Source organism: Cucumis melo, chromosome 9 (genome assembly GCF_025177605.1).
Source record: "Cucumis melo cultivar AY chromosome 9, USDA_Cmelo_AY_1.0, whole genome shotgun sequence".
Taxonomy (NCBI): Eukaryota; Viridiplantae; Streptophyta; class Magnoliopsida; order Cucurbitales; family Cucurbitaceae; genus Cucumis; species Cucumis melo.
This window is the reverse complement of record NC_066865.1, coordinates 19,293,703-19,317,936: the sequence shown is the minus strand read 5'-3', so window position 1 is coordinate 19,317,936 and position 24,234 is coordinate 19,293,703. Positions and strand designations below refer to the sequence as shown.

Genomic DNA, 24,234 nt, shown 5'->3' with positions numbered 1-24,234 from the left:
TAATTGATTTATGGATAATTTTACAGTGATTCAAAAGGAGCTTGACTGAGTAGTATTGATATGATCTTTACACATAATTTCTTTCTTTGTGTTATTTTACATCCTCGAAGTAACTTTTAATATCTAAACCCTAAATTTGAAAAACAGATATAAAATTCTCAAAATAATTTTGGGAGTCAAATTTCAAAACAATAAATTTCTAATTATAATAAGTTTTAAACCGAAAACAAAACAATTATAAAATGTAAGGTTCATTTAATACGTTCTCTGAGTCAACCCATTCTGAAATACAAAATATATATTTGTTTGAGACTCTATCTTATAGATATATTTAATTTTAATGAGTTGAGAATTTGAGATATATTTATTAAATATTTGTTGGAAATTCAATTAATCAATTAAAAAGGAAAAGAAAAGAGAGAGAGAGAGAGAATATTTATTGGAAATGGGTAATGCGGAATGGGGACATGTCGTGTCGGCATAAGGTTTAGGTCACGACTTACGAGTCAGAGTCACGAACAACAAGACGGCGCCCAAAATTTAACTAAACTGACGGAAATGCCCTTACCCTCCACCACTTGATTACTTACACGTGCCTTCTCTTTTCCACATTCTTATTTCTTTTTTGTTTATTTATTTATATTCCTTTTGATTACCTTCCCTTTCTTTATTTTTATTATTTTTATTTTGCTTTTCTAAAAATCTCCTACTTTTTTTAACCATTAAAATAAATAATAATAATTGTTTTCCCACCAATATATTTCTCACATATATCCAATTCATTCACTTCTTTCTGACTATTATTTTTTAAAAAAATTTTATCAAACATTTCACTTCATCTAACTATTTTAATTTAGTATTCATTTATCTAACTTTGTAAATAGTTTTTAATTTAAAAAAAAAAAAAAGTAAACATACACTATTCTACTTTCTTCCTCACCTAATTTTTTAAAATTTTTTAAAAGACAAAACTAAACTATCAATCACACAATCGAAAATTTAAATTTTCGCATTTACTAAAGAAATCGAGTATAAGATTTTTAGAATATAAAGTTTAGAAATACATATTCATTTTTTTTTCTAATGGTCTTGCTAGAAGAAAATATATGAATTTTTTTTTTCTAGAATTGTGGATTTAACCTTAATGTGGATACTAATACTAATTTTTACAACTCGTCTTCTAACTTTTATTAAACAACTTTAAAAAATAAGAGCCTAATTTCTTTTTTCTTTCTATTTTGTCTATTTATTTATTTTGGAAATAGTGGCCTAAATTAGCGAATAATCACATCAATATTTGTATAACTAACTACATATTTGTAACAACATTTTATCAAAGTATCAATTTTAAAATCTTTTACTGCCGTATACAATTCTAGTTTTTACTCAATTTTTTGTATTTCAAGTTTATGCTTTTAGATTAAATTAACGAATAATTCCATCGATTTTCGATACAAAAGAATACATGTTATTTTGTTGTATAAACATTTAGTATAAATTGTAGCTGAATAAAGAAAGTATTTATTTTTTCGTATGACGTACTTATTTGTTCAAATATATATTCATTATTAGATCATATTCGGAGTTTATATTATAACTCTTACACGAAAAGAAATGTTATATCGTTGTGTAACCATATGTGGATAGAATTTCCCTCAACTTTATACTCTTTATATAACACACACTCAATTTTATGCTTTTTATATGACGAACGCGCGCGCACACATGCACATTTTTTTTTAGATTATTTTTTTTACTAATCTCTAAATCCAACTATCAATATAATTTCCTACTATTAAATTATGATGTTTTATATTTATGGTCTAGACCACTTGTATACATGAAAAGATATAAAATTTGTACATTACTAAAAGATTTAAAGATCCAAAATAGAGATGTAAAATGTCTTTTTCTCATATGATGTAAAGATATAACATTGACATATCTTTGTTTGTATAGTCAAGTTACAATTTTTTTTCAAATAAATTGAAGAATAATTATTATACTCTTAAAATATGTGTTATATTTTTTGGACGATATATATATATATATACCGAAAAAAATATATTATATCGCAAACCTTGTCGTCAGGTCATTCTTGGATTCTTTGGCGTTAATCACCGCAATGCATTTGGTTTGTTGCGAACCTTTCTTGTAAATAATTGCTCTCAGCCACTTTGAGAAGACTATCGAAAAAATCAATACGAAAAGTTATGTAGTTATACCCCTCATTCAAGATACCCAGTTACAAGGTAAGTCATTACCTTCAATTGCATAATGTTTTTTAAAGACAAGAGATTAAAGAAGACTTAGTTGATTTAAAGATTTAACTGTTGATTTAAAGGGAGAGAGTGATAACTAGTAAAATAAGTGTTACAAGAAGTACGAATCTAGGGAAACATTATGTGAAGACCTAGATTAATTGCAAATATATGCTAAGTATCTGTTTGATTTTAGCAACTTATACTCATTTGAATCTTAAGAAATAAATCTCTTCATCTTGACATAAAACCTTTTTCATCGTAGGTGATTTCCCCTAAACTGGATTATTAAAGTTGTGGTGTTAAACTTCTCTTCTGTTGGTGTTCCTAACTTTGGTAACACTTTTCGAAAGTATAATTTATTTTACTTTTTCAAAATGTGTAAACCAAAATTAAATAGGAGGAGGACAAATCTTTTAACTGAACTTGATCAAATAAAACACAAATACTTTTCAAAACAAACCTGAAAAGTAAAGAGTAAGTCTAAACATGTTTCAGTAACTTTTTGACATTAATTAGTACTTTTTGCATTTGGTTCAAAATATATATGTGTATATATATATTTATTGGAAGCATTTTCATATAAATTATGATACACTCATGCAAACAAAACCACACAATCCTTTTAAACAAAAGAAGAATTTTTAGCTTGGGTTCTATTTTATAGTTTATATTTTGGAACCTAATTTATACTTTATCACTTTGATTTTTTACCAAATACTTATTTTCATCTTTAATGTTAATACTTATTTTGAGAAATGATAAGAATCATATAATTTTTTAAGTTTCATGAACTCAACCGACACATAGTGCTTATATTTTCAATTAAGGTTAAAGGTTTGATTTCTCAATCAATTCCACGTCTTAATATAATATATTTGAAAGAAGAAAAAAGAAAGTTTTAGTATTTTTAATTGGTATCAAAATAAAATTTTTGAATTTTAATATGTAAGGATTACTTGATGAAAAAAAGAAGTAAGAAATATAAATTAAAAATCAGTCAATTCAAAACTTATAGATTTAGAACGGAAAAAAAGAAAAAAAAGTCAAAATAAAAGCTCCCAAATTGTACCAAAATAAAAGAAGGTTATTTAATGGTGAGAATACATATATATAATTTTCAAAACCGTGTTGACTTTGTTGGCCTCAAAAATTCTCATTAGGGATAGACTTTTAATTTCATAAATGGTTAAAAATGGCAATTCATCATTGGTTTTCTTTCCTTTAATATAAAAACAAAAAGAAAGAAATGAGTAATGGAGGTAACACCATCTATCTAATAATACCTTTTGTTACACTAATGATCGAGAGAATTTTACATAAATTAAGATTTAGGGGACATAAATATTTATATTAAATTATGGCTTCATTCTTCTCTCTACCTTTTTCCTAATGGATGCAATAATTCAATTCTAATATCAACCCAGTGGAATTAAAATATATAATTAGCTTTATTACTTGGAATCTAGCTCAAGCTTAAATGTTTATTTTAAAGCTTATAATACTTATCTTTCTTGATGCAATAATTGTGTTGTTTTTGTGTAAAATTGCATAGAATATATATATTTGAAAGATGTAGCACAATCTGTCTATAATATTCGTTTCAATATGTTTTTTTTTTTTTTTTTTTTTAATGTTCAATTTTGAAAATTATTTTTTATCTTCAAATCAAAGAGAAAGTTTCGAAAAGTGTTTTTTGTTGGGCTCCTAATTCTTCCTTACCATTTTAACATATTTTTAGAAGACGCGACTTAGTTACCAAATTAAACCAAAAGTTATTATTATAATGAAGATAAATATTGATTAAATAAGTGCATTTGCCAACTAATAAAATTCATTTGGATTTAATCTTAATTTGTTTGGAATGAGTAAAAATTCATATTCTAACTTCCGTAGGATTAAAATTAATTACGAGTTTTAAGAAGATATATCCTACTGTAAGAGGCAGATTTATTAAGAGTTTAGGGACACGTGCTTCTTTTATATTATCGGATTTTGTATTTTAATACAAATTTTGAGGTGTCATATTACGATATATATATTAAATAATGCTTTATTTTAATTAAATTTTGGTGGTGTAGTGGTTGTGCCCCTAGTGCAGATTAAGAGTTTGATTCTTTCTTATTGCAACTATTATTATTTTTTATTTAATTTTTAAATTAAAATATTTTCATCACTCATGTATATATTTATTTTATTTTGTTTTAGAATTAAATGCTATAAGATAATTTTGCAACATTCAACAATTTTAATTCTCCAAATACTTCAAATTTCTATTTTATTGACAAGTTTCAATAATGTCGTAAAAATAAAGTTTTAAAAAGAGGAACAAAACCTAAGATAAAACCCTTATTTTCTAGTTGTCGTTTGTTATTTAACAAATATTTAGAAAAAGAAATACAACAAAGTCGGTGATCTAAGTTTCCACTCTCTCAAAATATTCCATGAAAAAGATATTATTATTTTTTATGTAATTTTTAAATTTACATTTACATTACAAAAAGTCACATGGAAATTGTTAGTTTTTTCTTTATTGCTACAAATGTAATGAATGTTATTGGAATATCAATAAAACTTCAAGATACTTTTTAAACATTTTTAATGTATTTATTATATAGTGTTCGATGACCTTTATATAAAATTTTTGGATCTGCTGCTACCTAAAATATATGATTATAGTTTCATAGGTAGGAACTTAAACTCTTCCTTCAACTCTTCATTTAGGAGTACAAGAAATATCTATAAATAAAAAAACTATATCAAATCAAACAAATGTTTGGTTTGATTTGACTTTTAGTATAAAATTGGGTGGACATCTTAGTTTGTATTCGGAGAAAACCAAGAATTATTTGTTCGAATGGTTTTTAATTGGAAAAACCAACCAAAATCTTAGCTAACCGTTTCGGTTGAGCTTTATTTTAATTATTATAGCGAGTGTGTTTTTGTTGTTTAGAAAAACAAAGACCAATTATTATGGTGTATGTGTGATAATTATTATGGTTTATGAATATTTGTTATTGAGAAGAATGCTAAAGAAGAAAGAAATAAAAAGCAAAATGTCAAAAATGCCAAATTCCAATGAAAAAAGAAATAGGTCAAAGTTGAATTTGAAAATAAAAAGAAAAGACCCATTCAAAACGAAAAAAAAAAAAAAGGAGAAGAAGAGGTCATTCAGAAGAAAAAACAAAAACAAAACTAAGAATGAAGAATCAAACCAATAATAAATTGAATCGAACAAAAATCATTCACTAGTTTTTATTTTTTATTGATCATCAATTTGGATATCTCTTTTCACAAATCTGAACGGATCGGTTTGTTTCTTAGTTGACTTTAAAATCAAACCGATTATTATCCCTATTCTAATTTATTCTCCGTTCTAAAATTCTCTTCTCCAATTTTAGTATCAAGATAATTTTTCTTTAATTATTTTGCAGGGTTTTCTTCCAAAAATTACAAAATCTTCATGGTTGTCACACTATAAATCAAATACATCTTTTCTATCTAGATTTTGACATCTAACCTTTTATATATATATGCGTGGAACAAAGCTCTTTAAAAGATATATCATCCCTTATTTAAGAATGATATTTGATTTGTGTATTAATTCTAAAAAAGTATTTGGGAAAAAATTGAAATCCCATGTAAGAAAATAATGGGTAATTAATTTTGTAGCATTAAACATTTGTGAGAGACTAGTTTTGAAGATAAGGTTAGAAATAAAAAAGGGAAAATGTATAAATAGGATGTGAATGTTTTTTGTTTATTGTTTTGTTTTGGGGGAGAAAGTAGAAAGTAATAAGAGACAAAAGTAGTTGGGGAATTATGGGGTTTGGGGGTTTCAAAGAAATAGGGGAAGAAAAACGACCAACAAACCTTTCAATTTTGAAAATGTTTTCCCTTTTTTAATGCATCACATTACCAAATATATAAATTAAAATAAAAGATTTGTCATGGCTGTCAAAGATATAATTTTGTATTTTATATATTATTTAATTTCGTCTTTTTAGGTTTAGGGTTTAATTTAATAATTTCTTAATTTAAATTGGCCTAACTATCTAAATGAGATTCTATTCATTCCTCCATCGTTCCGAATATACACTACAAGAGATGGAGGTACTTCTGACGCACAAAAATGTCAGAAAAAGTGAAAAAAATGTTGGAAAAGGATATGCCGACGTTTTTCACGATATCGGAAATAACGTCGGAAAAAGTGAGTCGAGAAAGGCATTCCCGACGGCGTACCAACACGGCGTCGGGAATGCCTCTCCCGACGCTGTGACATGCGTTGGTCAAAGTGGTGTCGGGAGTTCCTCTCCTGACGGACCTTATGCCGATGCATGACGCGGCGTCGAGAATGTCTCTTCCGACATTTTTTTCTTGACGTCTTTTGTACGTCAGAAATTCCTTTTTATATTTTTTTAAAATATGTAATTTCTAATTGTTTTTCCCTAAAATATTTTGCTCAAACATTCACAAGGACATTTGGATTGCTCAAATATTTTTGCTGACGTTTTGGACTAAATTAAAACAAATTCAATATAAATTAAGAAATACAAACACAAATTTAAAAAAAAAATTAAAATTAATAATACGAATAAATTCAAAAAACATTAGTAAGTTTAATACAAAAAATGTAGTTCTCATAATACAAAAAAACGCAAACATAATAAAAAGTCTCTCAACGAGGCGCGTACGCGTCATTCTACGCCTTCGGTCCTACAATGATATAATAAAAGTAACTAAGTTTAGTACATATATCCATATGTTCACTGTATACTATCATTGCAAAAACTTAAGAATAATCGCAAGTTAAAATGAAGGAAATTCTTAGACTCACCCGTATTGTCGCCCACAGACGAGGACCCTCCCGCGATGTTATCTAAATCGTTCTCAAACTCGAGGAACATAGCGTCCGTCTCCATAAAATTATTACGTGGGTATGACAATGACATAATGGTTGTGGACATAGAAAACAAACATTCAATAAGCTACAAACAGGTTACCATAACTGCATGATAGCCAAAACAAATCTTAACACACATATTACATTTTCAATTCAAAACATAAACACCCTTCAAATTTGAATGCAACCATAACCCCCGATTCAAATTTGAATGCAACCATAACCCCTCATTCAAATTTGAATTCAATCATAACCCCCTACAAAAATTTCAATTTAGCTAGTAATCCCCCATTCAAATTTCAATTAAAGTATAACCCCCTTCAAATTTCAAATTAACTAAACTCCCCTTCAAATTTCAATTCAACTATAACATCCCCCTCCCCTCCAATTCAATTTTCAGTTTAACTACAAACCTTAAACCCTAAACCCTTCAAATTTTAATTTAACTATAAACCCCCATTCAATTTTCAATTTAATTGTAAATCCTAAATCCTAAACCCTTCAATTTTCAATTCAACCACAAATTACACACATCCTATACAAAATACATTTAACAAACAAAAATTTATTCAAAACAAAATTCTAAAACAATTTTCTTAAAAAAAAAAAAAAAACTCTAAAACTTATATTTAAACTAAACAAACTTTATATTTAAACTTACTTAAGGTGGCAGACGACGGTAGAACGGGGACGGACGACGACGAGCTACCAACGGCAACGAATCTTCGTTTCTCTCTTCTCCCTTTCCCTTTCGTTTTCAGTTCTGTGTAACAAAGAATTGAAACGTTTATAAAGGGAACCTCCCGTCGCAACACGAAAACATCGGGAGATCCCCTTTACGGCATCAGAAATAAGGGTATTCCCGACGCTCATTAAAAGGTTGCGCGTCGGAAAAACCCTTTATTCCCGATGCCATTCCCGATGCACTGTGCATGGTGTCGGGAATAAGGTGTATTTCAAATTTAATTTGGCCTTATTCCCGACGCCGTTAGGGCGATGCGTGCTTGATGTGTCGAGAATACCATTTTTCTCGACGTCACTCCTGATGCATTGTGTGTGGCGTCGGAAATAGAGTTTTCTTCGACGTAGCTTTCACGACTCGTCTGTCCGGCATCGAGAAAGCCTCGATTTCTTGTAGTGATAATTAGATTGTTTTTTCTAATTATATTTATTTAGACATCTTACAAAAATAATTTGATTAGTATTGAGACTAGTTACTTTGTATTGTCATGTATCATATCTTCTTGCTATTATATGGTCATCATTACTGTTTAGGAATCAATCGGGAGTGATATTTGTAATGACAACAATAATTATTTACAAAACTCGTAATTATTTTACTGTAATAGCAACAGTATCTATAAAGGTAACAATATATCTTGGTAGGTCTTACATATCTTCTAAATACAAATCTAATTGATTATCTGTCACTCCTTAATTTTCGCTGATCGTAAATTTGATAGTGGAACCCGCATTTAATTATGATTACGAAAAACACTAGTAAATAACAACAAATGTAATCAAATAGAGTTGATCACATTTTAGATTACCGTTTATTTATTATGTTTATAAAATAAATGTAGTCATAGTTCAATTTATGTAGATATTCGTGTAAGACTAAACAAAAGGTTTGAAGAAGTTAATAAGACTATACTTTTTTGTTTTTCTTGAGTTTGACCCATTTGTATATAGTTGAGTTTGAATTCATGAGATTGAATTATGTTTTTTTCTCAATGAGTACTCAACACTTTTAATTAATCCATTGAGAACAATCAACCCCTAATATTTTGTATTGACTTTTGAAATACTATAAAAGAATACAGTTTTGGAGACACAATTATAAACAATAACCCCACCATATTCAATAAAACACCATTAGAAAAAGGGTAATGTGAAACTTTGAGGATGGAGACTTTATAATAAACAAAAGATATTATATATATTTGAGTAAATGAATAGGTTAATGTATAGTGGTAGAGAGTATATATATTATATGTATACCAATGGAATTAGAATAAAGTGGGGGGAGGACTTTTATGGAGTGGGAGTGGTTTTTATTGACATATATATATATATATATATATATATCTCAAGTGTTATATTGACTGATTCTTTCTTCATTTGGGCACTTTAGAAAATAAGAAGAATTTAATGGTCAATTATAAATGTGATAGATAGCATAATATCTCTACTCTTCAATCAATGGAAGGTATAGCATCTAATGAATTCAAAGCTTTGGATCTTTAGCAATTGATTTTTCAAAAGTAGAATCAAATAACAACTCATTGCACTAAACAAAATAACATAAATCCACAAAATTTATTAGTTGTACAAGAATAATTACACACAAAAGTCTAGGTATATAATTTTGACTTTTTCTTTTTTCTTTTTTCTTTTTTTAATTCCAAGTAATAATTTAAAAAGCATATTAAATTAAGATATAAGTAGTGTAAATATTTTATTTATTTTTTTTTATAATTTTTCATAATCATTTAAGAAAAATTTCAAATTTAAATATAGAAAAATTTGCTGATTAATCTCTCCATTCCTAAATAAAGATTTTCATCTATTAAAGATATAATTCATAGATTAAAAAAAGACATATATTTGTATAGCATTAAATATATTGACTAATAAAATGATTAAATAGCATTGTAATAAATTAATGGAGAGTTTTGGAAGAAGTGTTTTATTTTTTATTCGATAAAATTTATAGATATTTCCACCCATAATATGTTTATAATAGAAAATGTATTAATGATATGAATAGAATGAAAGGAAGAGGTAGAAGTTAAGAGAATTTCACTATCCATGACTATAAAAACGTTTTTTCTTTTAGTTTTTGACAAAGTCTTATACACCCCAAGAAAAATAATAATATTTCCAATGTTTTCATTAGAAAGTCAAAAGGTTATAGTCCTTACATTTAATACTGCAAAGCTTTACTTCTAGTTCTTCTAAGACAACTGTGCAATTTAAGTATATCTTGACCAAGTATTAAAATGCAAGAAAAAATAAATTTTTGCATAATTTCAACCCAATATCTAATTAAAGAGAAAGAGAAAGAGAAAGAGAAAGAATGAATAATTAATTAATTAATCAATCGTTTAGTCAAACTCAAGATCAATAACCATTTAAATATTTATAGTTTATTTAATAAAAACATAAATTCTACTCAAAGGAAAAATGAACGAATGTATTGTTTAGTATAAGAATAGAGACAAACAACAAATAGAATTGAGTGACCAACATTATGTTTTCTTAGGTGTAAAACCAATTGGTTTGCTTCAAAAACTAATAAAATTGAACTGACTATCACCCCTAATTACTATGCTCTTAAAATAGAATCTATCAACGAGAATTTAGTTCACAAACACATGTATAAATTTAAGAAGGAAGTATTATCTGAAATCTGCATGTACCCAACTTATAGTAATATACATGTAGACGTGTGTGTGTAGAATCGAAAGCCTTATAATTTATAGTGAGAGAAATTGGTGGGGGAAACGGTTCTGTGGTATGAAAAGGAAAGTTGACTTAGCCTCTTTTGGAACCTTCACTTGTCCTTCCCTCTAACATCATCCTTATCCCTTTATTTATATATATATATATATATAATTTTATGATTTTTCGTCTTTTTGCTCAAATATATATAATATTAATTAGTACCCAAGTTACTATTTTTATCCATCATAATACAGAAGCAACAAACAAATGAGGTCTTGTATTTTTTTCAAAAGAAAAAAGAAAAGAAAACAGAGATGGGCATTCTTTTCTTTTCTTTTTTTAACATAGAAAATTAAAGTTGAGTGTGAAATTGTGGGAAGTTTTAAAATAATTGTAAACTAATGTTTGGTGAATTACTAAAGGTAAAGTAATACTAAATTTGTGTAATATAGTTATACAAATCAAAAGTAGATTTATCATTTCAGTTATTTTTATATATTGATATTTAATTTATAATTCATTGTAGTTTAATTATTTAAAAATATATACGATTTAAATTGCAACTAGTTTTTTGTTTTTTCTAAATGGTCTGGTACATTATATCTTTTTTATAAAAAAAAAATAAATGATAAGAAATTCAATCCATTAAATTTTAGATAAAATGTGAAAAAAAAATTAATATGAAATGATAAAATTTGTGATTAGTAAACTTTTAAATCTTAGTTAAATTCTATAATATATTTTTTTAAATCTTACTTGAATTAATTATGTTACCTCTTAATTAATTTTTACGATAAGGATGAAACTTTGATTTAGTTCCAATTTCTACGAACTATATAAATTTGAAAGTCTAATTTTAAAAATTTTATAAGTTTGACTACACAATTTTTACGATAGAAAATTTGAAGATGTGATTCCCATTGTCAATGTGAATGATTTTTTCAATTTATCAAATCAAAACAATTATTTGTTCAACTTTTTTTTTCGCTTAACCCTAGATTTTATTAATCTAATGTAGAGGTTTACCCTAATAGCTTAGTTTAGGGTTTCAAGTCCCTAATTAAATTCAATTTAGGGTAAGGTTTTCAAAGTTTAAAATATTACCGTTTTATCACTTAAGTTTGGAGTTCAATTTCTATTTGGTTCATAAGTTTCAAATTGTTACATTTTTATTTGTTTTCGTTTGGTCTTTACGTCTAAAATTTTACACTTCTAACTTGATTAAACTCGCTTTTGATCTTTTGTATTAATGTCTATTAATTACTATTAAAAAATTAAGAGAATCATAATTAATTAGTTTTTAATAATTTTCCATCACCATTAAAATTAATTTGTATTAGCGAAAATTAAAGATCAATAAGTATAAAATACTAAAATCTATAGCCTAACAAAAATTTAAGTCAAATTAAACCGTAAAAATGTAACATTTTGAAACCTTATTACTAAATAAAAATACTATTTTTCGTTAAATTCAAAATATAGGATAATATTTTGAAAGTTAATAAAAACTATTTTTCCTTTTTAAGTTTATTAAAGACTGTTAATATATAGAAAAGCTAATTTGTAGACACATTATTACTAAAATGAATATAGTTTAACCCAAATGAAAAATGTAGTAGTAAAAAAAAGTAAAAATAAAAAAGTTGAAATTATATTAAAAACAAAGTTAGTTAATTATGTTAGATTGAAGGCACCATATTTGAGGCCTACCCTTGACCGAATCATTTGCCTACATAATCTACCAAATATAATTAAGCATATTCATCTTTGTTTAAGGACAAATACTAAATCCAGTAGTTATTTACTTGTCATAGTAATAATATTGACATATCGTCGAGACCTAACATAAATTAATGTACTATTTAATATCTAGTCAAAATATAAAGTTTCACTCTTTTTAATATGCTCAATTATTTAGTTAAATTTTCTCTTCAAATATTAAATTTCCTTTTTATCCATTTGGTCTAAAGTTATCCATAACATACACAAATTCAAATGAAACTAAATTTGGTAAAAACTTACCTATCACATAGAAATATAAAAGTTAAAAGACCAAAATTATAATTTAATTATAATACATGTGTAAAGTAAGTTACGAGGTACTAAAAACATTTTTGAAAGTGTGAAGAATTTATTTATCATTTGAATGATGACACGAAAAATGTTAGCTTAATTTTGCATTTGTTTGAAAGAAAATGGCGGCGAAATTGCAAGTGGGGGGAGGGGAGAGTTCATCTTCATCACCAATTATCCCTCTCTGAATGCAGAAAAGAAATCCACCAAAAAGAATGAAAGGAGAGAGAAATTTGTGTAATTCAGAACAAGTCAAGGGGTATTTCCGTAATCCCTGATTTTCCATTGCGAAACCAGTCATCGTCTTCGTATGAAAAGGCTTGACATTTTGGCTCTTGCCCGTTGCACACCTCTGTAAATCACTCCACAAAAGGGGAAAGAGAAGAAGCAAGCAACAAACCCATCTCCCTAATTCCCCTTTTTCACTATTCCCATCGCCTGATTTTAAGGAAGACATGTTCGAGGCCAAAGATCTCGCCTCCGATGGCGAGAACTCTCGAACCAAGCTTTTGCGCCATGTTTCTGACCGTATCAGAGATAATTCCGATTCCAAATCTGGGTTTTCCGACAAGGGTGTTCTTGGTTTTCGGGAAGAACAATCGAAATCTGCTCGAATCGGGAATTCGGGTTCTCAAGAACTCACACTTAGCTACCTTTGTGAGAAGGACAAGGGTTTTGCGTCTTCTTCCTTCGAGAAAGGTAATTACAAAGGTAAGGAAGTTTTGTTTTCTGAGAATACTAACGAAGATGATAAATGGGTTGAGAGGGATTTCCTTAATTTGAACTCGAATAGGGTAAACCAGTCGAAGCGGGAGGTTGAGGATGAAATTGAAAGGGAGAATCGAGGAAAGAAGCCGAAGCTTGAAACTCTTAATCTTTCTTTAGCTTTACCTGAAGTTTCACTTTCTCTTACCGCTTCAAATGCTTTGCAAAATGAAGATCCTCCTCCTGTTCGATCAAAGCCCTGTAGGAGCCACCAATCTTTAGCCCCTTCAATGAACAACACCCAAACTACTTGTTCTAACGATTTCACTGCTGCTTCGCTTTCCTATTCCTATTCCCACCAATTTTCTCACAACCCCAGTTGCTCGTTGACGCGAAATTCGACTGAGAATTACGAGTATTCTGTTGGGAGAGACGACCATATTTGGAACTGTGGAGAGGGAACTAATGGGTCAGTTCATAGCAGGTTCAAACCATTAGGGGATGGAGTTGCCTTGTCAAATCATGGAGGTGGGCTTAATTCTTTGTTGCAGGGGAATCGCCCTTTGAATAAGGAGATATGTAATAACTCTGATGAGCACTCGTTCTTTCCATCGGAGCTTCCGGCTAGACCGAGAACAGAGATGAAGTCAGGGAATTCGATTGGAAGGGGATCAGAAAATTTGAAGGGGGTAGAGAGTATTGGTAGGCCGGAGAGAATTCTTCGTGAAATCGTTTCGGAGTCGATTTCAATCATGTCTCAGATAGTTCAGGAGCTTCCTGAGGAAACACTTTCATCAATCAAAGATTACTTGAAAGATCTGATTGCTATGCCTGAAAAGAGAGACGAATTATCATCTCTACAAAAACGGTTAGAGCGAAGATCTGATCTAACGAAGGAAACTCTTTCAAAGTGTCACAAAGCACAGCTCGAAATTTTAGTTTCAGTAAAGATGGGGCTTGCAAGTTTCATCTCAGGAAAAAGCAGATGCTCCATTTCTGAGCTTGTGGACATTTTCTTGTTTCTGAAATGTAGGAGCTGCAAGAGTGTAATCCCAGTTGATGATTGTGACTGCAAAATCTGCTCAGCCAACAAGGGGTTTTGCAGTTCATGTATGTGCCCCATCTGTTTGAACTTTGATTGTGCAAGCAATACTTGTAGTTGGGTTGGTTGTGATGTTTGCTCCCATTGGTGTCATGCTGCTTGTGGGATTGAGAAGAATCTCATTCGGCCTGGTCCAAGCCTCAAAGGTCCATCGGGGACAACGGAGATGCAGTTCCATTGCATTGCTTGTAATCATGCTTCAGAGATGTTTGGATTTGTGAAGGATGTTTTTGGGTACTGTGCAAAGAACTGGGGTCTAGAAACCTTAATGAAGGAGCTCGAGTGCGTGAAGAGGATCTTTATTGGAAGCGATGACTACAAAGGCAAGGATTTGTATATTAAAGCTTCTCAGATGCTGGCCAAGCTTGAAAGGAAAGCAATTGACCCTTGGGAGGCCTGCAATATCATTCTTGAATACTTCAATTGTAAGTTTCAAAACTCTTCGTCATCCATTTCCTTTCTAATCTTTTGCCTGAATTTGATTGTTTAATATGTGTTTGCAAGAAACAATAGATGTTAATCTACTTTGTCCTCCTTAATTTTCGTCTTTATAATTTGTTTATTGACTGTTCACGTAAAACATGAAGTTCTTTTACATTTATGTGAAACTTTTGCTGTATCTGTTTCTTGTTCATTTCTCCTTCTATTCCTGGAATGAACATCCCTTTTCTTACTCAATTTCTGTGGTCCGTAGTTATCATGTTTTAATGGTACAACCATATAATGGCATATGACCAACTCATTAGCATGAACTTATACTATCAACCTCAAGCTTTGAGGTTAAACCTTGTCAAAAATGGTTTAATGGCACATGATTTACTTTTCATCCAATTATCAAGGGGAGTCATAACATTTTTTTTTTTTAAATCCCTACTCAAAGGAAATACAATATCAAGGATCAGCTAAAATGTAAAAATTAAACATTACGGTTCCTGTTGCCGTGGCTTTCTGAGACGCCTTATCTAAAATTGTTGAGTGAGCTCATTAATTTAACAGTAGTAGGAAGGAGTCACCATTTCAAATCACAAAAATTCAGAATAGTTCATTCTTATTCATTTGCAGAATAGCTGAATCTTTTAGCTCTTTTTACAATTGTTTTCATCGTCTCTCTTTTCCTCAATGAAGGACTGCTGCTTCCTGTCATTCTTAATCGATAAGAACAATTCTCATTCAAAGAGGACCTACTTTCATGGTCATCTTTTGTGATTCTTTGTAGTTTGATTATACATTGTAGTCTTTCTACCTTACAAATTACAATCTGGACTAATATTAGTTCAGTATATGGAATTAAAATGCTACTCTGCCAGGTTGCTGGATCGTATTCCATCTGGCATCTTCATATTGAAATCGTTAACCCATTTATATTGTTAAGTCTATGGAGAAAAGATACTGTAGGAAATAAAGTGCCTTGTATCCTTTCATTTTTTTTAAGTGCCCAAGTAATTTTACCATCTTTTTGTAACAGGTGAAACTAAATAAAACCATAAAATGTTTTGGAGACAAAACTAGACTGTTCTGAATCTTTTGTTTTTGTTTTTTTGTTTTTTTGTTTTTTTTTTTTTTTTGGCTTGTCTTTTTGGGTGTGTTTAATGCTGTTGGTTGCCTTGTTGATCAAAGCATTTCAATCTTTGAATTATTTCATTTTCATACGGAAAATCGTCTCGGAATTATTTCATGCCTATGCTTTTTTCTATTTGTAAGAGCTTTTCTCCATCTTTTTTTGGTGTTGTGCATTTTAGTGTTAATGTATGTTTTGACTAATGTAATTGTTGGACTTGGTTAGATGGTACATCGGAGATTTCAACTTCTGAGGTATTCTCGGAGAAGTTAGGAACAACCGATACAACCGGCCTGTCAAAAGATGGGATGTCTCTTCCTCAAAAGGCTTCTCTACCTTCAACATACTCCATGCAGAAAAACACCCCATCTAGGCCACATCGGGACTTGATCTCTGGCGACCTTCGAAGGAATGATCTCAAAGTCTCCATTGCCAGTGACTTGAATGATGACGAGTTCCAATTTGGGGCATTGACGAAGAAAGAAGGCCTTGAAAGCTTAGAAAGTATTGTAAGAATCAAGAAAGCCGAGGCAGGAATGTTTCAGAACAAGGCAGATGAGGCACGGAGAGAGGCCGAACGACTGAGACAAATAATCATTGCAAAGACAGAGAAACTCGATGAAGACTACGCTGAAAAAATTGGTAAGTTGTGCTTGAAAGAGGCAGAAGATAGGCGGAGGAAGAAGTTGGAGGAGTTGAAAGTATTGGAGAACTCTCAAATAGATTATTACAACATGAAGAAGAGAATGCAGAAGGAGATATCTGGGTTGTTGGAAAGAATGGAAGTAACAAAGAAGCAAATAGTGTGAAGGTGAGTGGGTATGTGCTATTTCTAACTTGATTTTTGTGGAGGTTTAGCAATAATATTGACTGTTTTAATGATTATATTACAATGGAGTTATGTTTGTTCATTATTTAAGATCAAAAGAGGCAGTGATTGGGAAGCTCAATCCTGATTGTGAAACCATTATCTCTCATGTCAAAGTTACCAGATTTTTCACATTCTTTTTAACCCTTTTTCTTTTCTGTATCTGCTTTAGTATAAATGTAAAGTCGTACAACCACTCCCCTCCCCTCCTCTTGATTCTGAACTCTGTTTCTCTCTCTAGATTCTGAACTTGGGCTTTTAAGTGGTCCATTTTTCCCCCCGATGGATTTTGAGCCCTTTCTCTCGCTCCCCTTATAATTCATAGATGTGATAATCTCGTCTTTAGGAGAAATGTATGATGTGATAATCTCGTCTTTAGGAGAAATGTATGCTGTCTTATTCAATTGAATTATGTTCATCTTTGTTACCAGACATTTGACTTTATAAGAATATATTGAAAAGAAAAGAAATTGTAGGATTTTCAAGTAAGTCTATCCTCTACTTGTTTAAGATGTGTCTACTATGTTGAATCATTTTTATACCCTTTATACAGTTTCAAACAGAACAAATTTCATTTCATTCAAAATAAGAGGACAAGAGGTCCATTGAGTTGGAATAAACATAATCTTAACAATCAACACACATCTCAACAATGAGACTAAAAAACAACTCGTATACAAGGTCACACTCAAAAAAGCAAGAAATTGGAAAAAAATAGGTCATGAATATTAGGAAAAGAGGGGGAAAAAAAAAGAACTAAATGGTGTGATCAACGTGCATAAATCGTGCAAAACTAATGGAGATGTCGATGGAAATGCCAAAGAGGAGGACGAAGAAAGCAGTGAAGTTAAACAAACGGGATTCATGGCTGCCAGTCAGTCTCAAGGAAGTAGCCTTCTCGGACAAGCCAGTCAACGCGGTGCATATTATCATCATTAAAAGAGCTCTTCCCCCACTTATGTGCCATGGCAGTAACCTAGTTTTAGTCATTGCATCTGCTCCGGGAAACAAGAATGTAAATAGTCCCAACAGCCACTGTGCAAACCAATGTAAGTCAGTCTACTTACATAAAAAATGATGCAAGTTTCAAAAGTTTTAAGGGTTTAATTAAAACTTATGTACCTGTAAACCGTAAAGGCAAAAAGTGACTATACCAATCCATGAATGTAAACTATACATATCCTCCAAGTTCACTTGATCATGAAATTTGAAAGCAGCATTTATCCCTATAATTCCCATGCAAATAGCTACCAGATGCAGACCCATGTGAACTATCTTCTTTGTTATCTTTTCTGCCCTCACTGTTCTGTAGGCCATCATGGCTGCTCAAACCCAATTCAATCACGGTTATATTTTGTTTTTTTTTTTTTTATATATATATATATTGTATCTTCAAATATTGGTTAAATGAATTCGAGCTAGTTCTTAGTACCTTCGCCCGACATGAACACGAAACCGAGGAGCATGAAGAATGGGTGACACTGTCAAAAAAAAAAATCCTTTGATGTTAGTTTCTCTTCTGTTCATATTAGCACTTCTATGTTTGGGTCATATTAGCCAGACTGGCCCTTACTAATAACAATCTAATTGAACTATGAAATTCATTAGGAGGAATTAGTAACTCAATATCTTTTTTTTTTTTTCTCTTTTATTGAACATTATTTCAAAAATTTGATAATATACAGAAGTTGGTAGAAGATAAAACAAAGAAATTATTGAATCAAAATAGAGTTAAAATAAATAGAAGTATAATTTAAGTATAGATACTCATTGTATTTTATAATTTAGTTTATTTATAGGTTGTTATACTTTGAAAAGGTAGCGATCCTTTTGGTTCTTTTATTTTTATTTTTAAGAAGTCAAAATATTTATCCTTTTAAAGTTTAAGGGCATGTTTGGAGGAATGGTTATAAAGGGGAAGGTTGGCTTATATAATTCAACTCTCGTTTGAGGGAAAAGTTATATAATCCTATTTTTACCCCTCAATCTTCCCTCAACCTTTCTTCCACTCTTCTTCAACCCTTCCTCAATCCTTCTTCAATTTTGTTCTCATTTATAATTTTTATATTTATGAGTCTCGTTAAATTTTAATCCTTTTATTTTAAAATCATAGTTTGTTTTTAAGTTATGAATTTAGTTCAATTACATTATTAAAATTTTAATTTCTTCCTTTGCTATTAAATTAGGTAATTTATTGTGATTACACAATTAAATTTTTAATTTAATTACCTTCAATCAACCCTATATGTTTGAATTCATATCAACATATTTGTGAAATTAAAATTTTGATATCAATCTCAACCTCATTGTATTTTGTTAATTAGCTTAAATATCCAAGGAAAGTTAATTTAATAAAACAAAATGGTAAGATTTTAACAAACTATCATAAATTGATTACAATAATTAGAAAACTATTTGATTAAATTAAAAATTAGTGGGGCTATAATTTCAACAAACCTATTATTTAGAGGCGGTTTATTTATATTTTTTCACTTCTATAATGTTGTTTTGGTTATTAAATTAAGTTTGGTTAAATTAACATAACAAATCTTTTGTTACAGAGGCGGAAGGTTCATGAATTTTTTATCCAATAATTGTTGCATAATGACTAAAATAAATATTTTAAAAATATATAAAATACTAATAAAAAATAAAAATTAAAATTAATATTTTAAAGGTAGATTAAAATAAATAGAAGAGAAACCTAAAACTAGATTCATTGTAATTTTTCATTAGAAAACAAAACTATAGTTGGTAAAAGTGTTGATTTTTATTTATTTTTTTTTGTTTTCGGTACTTCGTATCTTCAATTATTATTTGCACTTATTAATATGTTTACGGGTTGCGTGCATGTCACATTCATAAAAACCAATTTGTTAAAACGTAACGTATACTTAAAAATGTTGAAAATGAACATTATAGTTAAATAAATTAAAGCAAATTGTTTTACAAAAACTAGAACAATTTAGTAAATTAAATATACGAAATTCTGTATTAGATTTATAATATGCATTTTAAAAACAAAAAATATTTGCACGTAACAATTACTTGAAAAATGTTGAAAATGAACATCGTATTTAAATAAATTAAGGCAAATTTTTTTACGAAAACTATGACACTTTGGTAAATTAAATATACGAAATCTATAATATGAATTATATATATATAAACAAATTTCATAACACTACCTACATAACTCTTCCCTCAAACACATCTTATGATAATTCTATCATAACCATACCCACATAACACTTCTTTCATAATCCTTTCCCAAACACATCTTATCATGACATTTGCTACGTAAACCTTTCCCCAAACATATTTTATCATAATCCTAAGTTTATCATAACACTAACCTCATAATCCTAACTCTTCCCCCAAACGGCCATTAAGAGTCGAAAAATATATAAAAACTAACATTTTGAAAGTACAAAGATCAAAATTAACCAAAATTTAAAAATTGATGAACCAAGATGATAAGGACCAAGAATAAACAAAATTCAAAAGTATAAAGGGTAAAGTAGTAATTAAACCTAATTTTACATCTTTTCGTTGAAAATAAATTCAAGTTGACAATGTAGATCGATCAAACACCAATAACATCAAGGCCACAAGTAAAGTGAAATGACGAAAGAAACGAGCGAATCCTTACATTAAAGACAAGGTTGGCATCGGGAGAATCGTATGCAAGGCCGCCGCGATAATGCAGCAACCAAACAAGCATAAGAATGCAGGCAGTGAGACCAGAAATATGAGCAAAGACAGCAATTGTAGAAGCAGTGTGCCTAAAATTTGCCCTCTCCATAGGGTCCATATTCAATGGGGACTACCTAATAATGTATATTTTTTGTTCTCAAAGAGACTTTGAGTTTCATGTTGGTTCCTATATATAGACATTTTTATCTGGAGGGAGGGATATAAAATGTTGCTTGAAGAGCTGGGTTTGGAATTGGTAGTAATGGGAAAACTTGGATCTTTGGCAAAGCATATAAGAATTAAAAAAATTAGTGAAGCTAATTATTGGCAGCTTCTTGAAACAGAAGAAGATATGAGAATGTATAAAGTTTGAGACTTTTATATTGATATATGTAAAAGGACAATTGAATGGGGTGGACATGACAGGGGCTTTAACTGATTGAATGAACAGAAGGAATCATGAGAAGATCATAAAGGTAAAGTGGATGCGTTATTAAGAATAAGGTTAAGTATATTTGGAGTGGATTACTCTCTCTTGAAGTTTGAGTTTGGATTTGGCCTTTCTGATATCTTTTTTGAATTTGTAGAATATGGTAACTTTCAAATTCTAACTCTACTAATCTACTAATCTATCTACAAGGTTTTCATATTTTCGATTCTTTAAAAGTATTGTCAAATAATTAATTGTTAATCTTTAAAATATTATTCATTGTCCAATGTAAATTTAATTTAGTAGAAATTGACATGACTTTTCATTTTAGAGATGAGAGGTTCGATCTCTCATTCCCACAACTGTCGTATTGAAAAAAATTAACCACTCAATACAATTACTGTAGAAAGATTTGAGAGTTATTTAATGACCTATTTGCAATCCCCTCGCATCTCAGTATCACTCACACATGACCTTTATAATGTTTAGGTTTGTTTCATTGTCATATTCTTTTCTCCCATTTATTTCAACAATTGTGAGTATTCTTGTCACATCTCCATCACTTATAGCATTTAAGTTTACTTTGAATGAATACATAATATTGGTATTGAAAGTCATATTTGATATAGAGACCGATAAAGTCCAAAAAGTATCGAAGAAATACCTTGTAAGTATGAGAAACAATTGAGAATCCTTAATATATAAAAATATCTACAGATCGATATAGTACATTTCTATATAGAAATATCCAATAATGGTAAGAACAATAAAGAATAGGCAATATATAGAACGAAAACGAAAACTAGGTGCAGTCGAGCTACATCCATCAGATGCAATCCTAACTGGATGAAGATGCAAAACTAAAAAGGGAGTTAAAGGAAAGATTGAGCCCACTACTAACTTTTGTTTAGTTTTTATATGTTTTAACAACTAATAATAGCTATATCTAAATTTAAAATATATATATATATATATATATATATATATATTGAGTATGGGCTACCACTATATAACTTTCACCAAAGTTTTACATTGTAATACTTAAAACAAAGATCACATTTGATATCATTTTAAGAATTAATTTAAATTTCAAATCTAGAAATATATAAGATAAGATGTTGCAATTTTAGTTCCAAGATGCATATAAAATTATATTTATCATCAAAATCTGAAAATAAAAAGGAAAACTAACAAAAATAAAGAGAGAAAATGTTGGAGTTTAAACTTAGGTTTGAATTTTTAAAGAAGATTACAGTTTTAGAGATAGAAATTGTGGGAAATTGTAAAAGTTTTTCATATAAACACCCCTTATTTTAGGGTTCTATGTGAAAGTAGAAATAAAAACATGGGCTAACATATGTGAGGGCCCAATAATTTCAACTATTCGGATTAGTAATTCACTTTGGGCCAAGTATTTTCAGCCCAAATCACATTGGCCTAAAAACAAACAAGATTAGTACTAATTGTGTTTGTAGGAGTAAAGTTTAATTAGGGAAGTATCTTGATTAACTATTTGATAAAACGAGATTATTTATTAATTTAACTAGAATTAATTTGAAACTTTTCTAACACGCAAAACTAACACAAACCAATACGAATATAACAATTAGATTCAAAAGTATTTGGAGATATACTTCTAAATATTAGTAATAGACCGTATTATTGGTAGGACTTCGTCGTATAGATTTTACTGTACTTGTAATTTTTTAAAATTATTATTATACGTTTAACTATTATTCCTAAAAATGTTACCCAAAACAATTATCCTTTTTTTTATTTGACTTTCTAAAAAATTGTTACAATCTTAACATTTTACAAATTTCAAATTTATCATTCTATATTAATGTTTTTCTTTGTCTTAGACAATTGAAAAATAAATCAAACTAAACGAAATTAACTTTAATTTAGAACAAAAAAATGATTGAAGTAACATTTTTGTTCATGTACATAGATAATGTTTGTTCATACAAAATTAGATTTACGATAAACGTTATTTCAGTAATATTGTAAATAAACTATCATAGTAGGTTTGAATAATGAGATAAAAATGAAAAATTAAGGGTATCCCCTATGCCTAAAGAACAAGTCCTAGTATATTATATATATATATATTGTATAGGCTTTTTCCATACAATTGAATATTTGCTCATTTTGACCAATACACAAAGGTTACTACTTTTCACTTTGCCAAGTTATTTATAACCTTTCTCTTTAACAATATATGACTAAAGTTCCTTCAACCTATTTACATTTTTATCTAACTTCAAATTAATATGCTCAATCATTCACTCTTCTTTTTTTTCTATTATTTTTTTGAATTTTTAGTTGTGGTTGTTATTATAGTAACCATTTGGTTTTTTATTTTTGGTTTGTGTAAGTCTCTTTTCTTCTATCAATTTCTTATCATTATTTGCATTTTAGGTATTGGGGTTGAATTTTTAATCAAATTCTAAAAACAATTTTTTAAATTTTATTTTGGTATTTGAATACATTAATAAAAAGTAGATAATAAAAGTAATAAATTTAGATGAGGTAGAAATGTTTTTAAGCTTACTTTTTAAAAGAATAAAAAAAAAAGTCAAATGGTTACAAAAATGAACATTACTAAAGTGATTATTCCTAACAATTTTCAAAATCTAAAAAAAAATGAAATATATAAATTTTAGTTTTCAAAATTTAATTTTAATTATGACGATAACAAAACATATAATGATAGTAATTAATAGGTAAAACTTGTTTATAGATTTAATTAATGAATATTTTTTAAAATAACATAATTATTTTAAATATTTAAAAATATAACAAAATTTTATATTGGTTCTATTTGGATAAGTATTTTGTTATATTCTATAGAATAATTTTCAATGGTTTAACTATTTATAATAATTATCCTTTAATTGGAAAGAAAGAAAAAAGGAAATGATTATGATTTAACAGCTTTGAAGAAGTAAAAATAAATAAATAAGTAAATAAATGTTGGTATATATGGAAATAATGAAAAGTAAAGTAAAATATCTTTAAAATTTGAAAATGTACATCAAGCAAAAGTAAAGGGGTATTTATTGGGTATGATTGGTTCAACCCATTGAGCATTTTCTTTTCATCTCCTTCTTTCGCTAAATAAAGTCCTACTTTATGTATAATATTTGTATCTAATTATTACCATCTTGGGATTAAAAAATTATGAAATC

General features: G+C 28.9%; 2 protein-coding genes across 2 annotated transcripts; one reads left to right on the top strand and one right to left on the bottom strand.

Moving 5' to 3' along the window:
* The first annotated feature begins 12,755 nt into the window (after positions 1-12,755).
* Positions 12,756-17,049, top strand: LOC103504350 (protein OBERON 3). The gene is made up of 2 exons (XM_051090422.1): positions 12,756-14,916; positions 16,275-17,049. The coding sequence occupies exons 1-2, from the start codon at positions 13,140-13,142 to the stop codon at positions 16,856-16,858; spliced, it is 2,361 nt and encodes a 786-aa protein (XP_050946379.1). The 5' UTR covers positions 12,756-13,139; the 3' UTR covers positions 16,859-17,049.
* Positions 17,050-17,470: 421 nt separating this feature from the next.
* LOC103504338 (probable transmembrane ascorbate ferrireductase 3) lies at positions 17,471-20,794 on the bottom strand. Its single transcript, XM_008468731.3, has 4 exons — positions 20,570-20,794; positions 18,350-18,398; positions 18,040-18,239; positions 17,471-17,952 (listed from the first exon to the last, which is right to left on the bottom strand). The coding sequence occupies exons 1-4, from the start codon at positions 20,729-20,731 to the stop codon at positions 17,674-17,676; spliced, it is 690 nt and encodes a 229-aa protein (XP_008466953.1). The 5' UTR covers positions 20,732-20,794; the 3' UTR covers positions 17,471-17,673.
* Positions 20,795-24,234: the final 3,440 nt, after the last annotated feature.